At 40.1% G+C, this 4,334-nt stretch overlaps 1 protein-coding gene across 1 annotated transcript; it reads left to right on the plus strand.

Moving 5' to 3' along the window:
* The first annotated feature begins 22 nt into the window (after positions 1–22).
* Positions 23–1,794, plus strand: LOC101154977 (vitelline membrane outer layer protein 1 homolog). The gene is made up of 3 exons (XM_004078387.4): positions 23–286; positions 1,014–1,126; positions 1,378–1,794. The coding sequence occupies exons 1-3, from the start codon at positions 77–79 to the stop codon at positions 1,685–1,687; spliced, it is 633 nt and encodes a 210-aa protein (XP_004078435.1). The 5' UTR covers positions 23–76; the 3' UTR covers positions 1,688–1,794.
* Positions 1,795–4,334: the final 2,540 nt, after the last annotated feature.

Below are 4,334 nucleotides of genomic sequence, written 5' to 3' on the forward strand. Positions count from 1 at the left end.
CCACTCTCATGAACGAGGGTCTCATAAGAGCTTCGAAACTGGTGCTGCCCTGATCCTTACAGTTTGTGGAGTCAGAATGTGGCGTCTGCTCTCCGCCGTGGCCACGCTGGCCGTGCTGTCCCTCGGGGTTTGTGGGGAGAAGGTCTTCCTACAGCGAGCGGGCACGACCTTCAACGGCAGAAAGTACCGATCCGTGCTGGATGTGACCAACGGAGAACGCTTCGGAAGCTGGACCTGGCCGGAGATGTGTCCGGAAAACTTCTTTGTTGTTGGATTCAGTGTTCGGGTAACTGGAAAAACAGATGGATGCACATTTTATTTAGCTTTAAAAATAATACATAGCTTGATGTCATAAACCCAAACTAATGATGAAAACTTGAAAGATTGGAAGATTAATAAAGTTTCTTTAAACACTAAAAGCTGTGAAAACTTTATGGAAAAAGTTGCTTTTATTGCTGTATTTATGTTTTCATCTGTTGTTTTTTATTCAAATAAACATATTTTTGTTGTTATTTCGGTTCATTTAGGTCTCTTGAAATGTAAAATAAATCCTAAATAATACATTTATATTTTTTTCTTTCTCCCTATGTAACTGGTGTATCATACGAAATACAAAAATAAAAAAATAGTTGCAGTCTTGATAAAATCTCAAATAAAAATCCAATGGTTGGTATTTTGTTTAGGCCATTTAAAAAAGGGGATGTCTTTCTCTCACATAACACATTTTTAAAAGTTTGTCCACAGGTTTTAGTTAATTTTATTTAGTTTAAGATATTTGAGGAAAACATTTTCTGCTGATTAGACATAGGAAGTGCGATGAGAATGGAATTGTATCTCTAGAAACTGATCTAGAGATACAATTCTAGAACTGTTCTTGGCAAACATACTTCTAAAACATCTAAAAAATACAGCAAATGTACAACAAAAACACGTTCTGTCTTCAGATCTTCAAATGGTGCTGCTTCCTGTCCACAGTCTGAACTTTCCATGAAAGCGAGGGTTTCTTTCTCCAGGTGGAGTCCAAGCAGTACGGAGGAGACGACACCGCCCTGAACGGGATCCGCCTCATCTGCTCCAAAGATGAGAACCGCAACTTCCTGTACTACGTCGAATCCCACACTGGACAGTAAGCTGTGGTTTGAAGGATTGTTATCATTATTTGGATTTCATCTTTACTTTAATAGAAGTTATTAGGCTTTATTCTATTGTTTTAAAATCATTTTGATATTTTGTTAAGATCTGGAGAAAGAAATAACGTTAAAAAAGCAACATTTTGCTCTGAAATGTTGTAAGATTCAGCTCGGGTCTCAATAGCAGCTGTGCTCTGTCCTAAACTCTGTCCTGTCTTACTCTTCATCCTCCTGCATGCATCTTCAGCTTCGGTGAGTGGTCCCACCCTCAGTACTGCCCCAGCGGCGTGCTCACCTCCTTCCAGCTGCGCGTGGAGCCCCACCAGGGCCCTTTCGGAGACGACACGGCCGTCAACAACATCAAGTTCCGCTGCAGCAGCAATCCAATGTTGGAGGCTCCCGGCATGAGCTGGGGGGAGTACGGCCACTGGAGCCAGGACTGTGTGGGGGGAGGAATCTGCGGCATTGAAACCAAGATGGAGGAGTACCAGCTTGGCCTGGATGACTCCAGCCTCAACGATGTTCGCTTCTTTTGCTGTGACAAACATCAGGAGTGAACAGAAAGTCTAAGTAGCGTAAAATGACATCTTAATTAACTATAATTTATTGAAATGAAGAAATTAAAAATGCAAATGAATGTTACATAAATGTTTAAATAACGTGTATACTGTGTTTTTTTTTCTTTGGGTAAAGCTTCGCATCTGCACATTTGCACCAACATTTACACACCGATGAAGAAGAGGTTGCTGCTGAAGGGTTCAGCGTCTTCCCCAAGAACACAAAGACATGTGACTGACAAAAACCTGTCTATGGTTTCAGAGCCACACTGACCATTCTAAGACCTGAACGTTCAAAACACTCACTTATGTGATCCAACATTTCTGGACAAACGGGTGAGACCCACATCCAGTTTCGGTCCTGAAGAGTAACCCACTCTGGACCCAGACCATAGGACAATGAGGGACTGAATGACTACGCAAGATAGGTCTCATCCACTTGGCCCCAATGTTATGCTCTTTCACCCTTGAGGGCCCTCCCTAGGCTCCTGGACTTAAGTATCTAGCCCTACTTAGACTGGACCAGACCCTACTATCCTTGGACTTACTCCTAATCCTAGGGTCAGTGAGGAGTAGCTTGTCCTCCCTAGCCCCCTGTCTTTGTCATGTCCTAACCTGAACTAGATCCTAACCCTAAAGTCAATAAAGAGGAGCCAAACCCTGTCCTTCCCAGGTCCCTAGCCTTCAGTTTCTGTCCCAAACTTGGACTTTGATATAAAACAATGAAGTAAAAAATATGCAAATACCATGCAAAGCTGTCAAATGAGCTTACAACAAAAGTAACCCCCCCTCCCACCCATGAGAATGAAATAACTGGTTAAAAAAACAAATGAACATGAAAATAAGGAAGTAAATAAATTAAATCCTCCCGTGACGTCTGCATGAAGGTCACTGACTCAGCCTCCATTGACATGGCAGAGTCCAAACGTTTGTATCTTCTAACCAGGGCTGAAAGTAAGCCAGTACAGTCTGGTACTGGTACTGGTATAAGATCTTGTGGACGTACACCATACCGCCTGGAATATCAGCTGTGGGACCACCTCTACTTCTTTTTTTTTTTTTAACTTTTTCTGTCCAACAACTGAGCGAACAGATGAGAGCTGAAGGCTTTTTGAGTTGGACAGGTTTTACTATCACAAAAAGAGGCTATGAATCGTAACCAGGGTGTGAATTTATGTGAACCCCTTTTTGTTTTGTTTTTTTATTATTTTTTATTTATTTGTTACATTTTGTGTTTTAAGTATATATATATATATATACATATTCTTTTTATTAAAGGGGAGGGAGAAGGGATACAAGTGCCGAGTTGCTAATTTGAAAAGGTTATTATTTTAAGATGTGTAACATTTATGCTAGATATGCTGGAAAGAAAAATTATTACATCCAAAAGTGAAATTCTGACACTGAGATAAGCGGAGGAGGAGGGATGAAGCAGACAGGGACCACACTATTTTCACGCTAATTCTCTTACTTCTCTAAACAAGCACATTGAGCATGTGCAACTCATAGGGTACCTTTTCATTTGTTCTGCGAGGACGCTCAATTCATTCACAGTCAAGGAGGCTCATCTATGTGCAAGCTGGAGGTGGATAAGTTTGCAACGGGGACAAAAAAAACAAACAATACACGATTTGTACCATTTTCTGAGCACTATTGTGATTGACAGTTCAAGATAAAACCCAATGCAATGGTAGAAGGGAAACATGCAGCAAAGAAAAGTAGAAGGAGCTGCATTTCCAGAAGAAAATGCAGGGTTGAGTGCGATATCGCTGAATATCAATGAAATTTAAAGGGTAATAATTGGCACAAATTAAATAAAGAAATGGAGGAGGCAGAAATCCTGGAAATCCTGGAATATCGTAAAAAGTTCAAGGATTTAAAGGACCAGAAGTTATAGCTGGAAAAAGCTGAACATTTGAATAGTTGAATGGTTAAAATAGCTGAAAAATTGTAGGAGTTAAGCGCTAAAAAATGGCAGAAGATGCTATAAAGAAGGAGAAACAGGAAAACCATGGGTTGAATGTTTAATAGCAGTCAACCCATAATTTAAATTTGAAAAAGTCATAGAAAAAAAGAACAATGCAGGGAAGATTGTTCAGGAGGAAGACTGCAAGTGAGGATGAAGATGTACAAACTGAAATTAGTAGAGGAAAAGTGAGAAAGGAGGTGAATTTTCTGCTTTTATCAAGTTCTTTAGCACTATCATCAATACAAATAGTTTTTCCACAAAGCACCATCTACATTTTTAATTACAGTCAAGATTGATTCTTGACAGTCTTTATCTATATTAGTGCTGTAACAATTCATATTAACAAGGATGTAGTTTAAAATTGTTCATTTTGAGGATCTGATTCACGGACCTAAAATCAATTCAGGACATCTTTAGCCAAAACTTCAACAAGTGTGACTCAAACGTTTTCCAGATTGCTTGGATTTCTTCAAGATAATCAAGTGAAAATGAAATATGTGCCCAAAGAAAATGTACATAATGGCTTTGTGACATGCCTTTAGTTTGACCAGTTATTGCTCATCACTCAATAGGGATGCCTCTTTTTCGTCTCCTTTGGGATGCAGCCGGCTTGCGGAACATGCCAGCCTACGCCACGGTGAACTCCCCATGCGGTGCTGCACTTGACTGCAGCTTCAA

The sequence above is a fragment of the Oryzias latipes genome, chromosome 16 (genome assembly GCF_002234675.1).
Source record: "Oryzias latipes chromosome 16, ASM223467v1".
Lineage (NCBI taxonomy): Eukaryota > Metazoa > Chordata > Actinopteri > Beloniformes > Adrianichthyidae > Oryzias > Oryzias latipes.

What these genes read in the sequence shown, in the direction of transcription:
- LOC101154977 (XM_004078387.4), top strand. Translation starts at nt 77, where the DNA reads ATGTGGCGTCTGCTCTCCGCCGTGGCCACGCTGGCCGTGCTGTCCCTC. An exon ending in TTGTTGGATTCAGTGTTCGG is followed by an intron (nt 287 to 1,013) that starts GTAACTGGAAAA and finishes TTCTTTCTCCAG; the next exon opens with GTGGAGTCCAAGCAGTACGG. An exon ending in GTCGAATCCCACACTGGACA is followed by an intron (nt 1,127 to 1,377) that starts GTAAGCTGTGGT and finishes ATGCATCTTCAG; the next exon opens with CTTCGGTGAGTGGTCCCACC.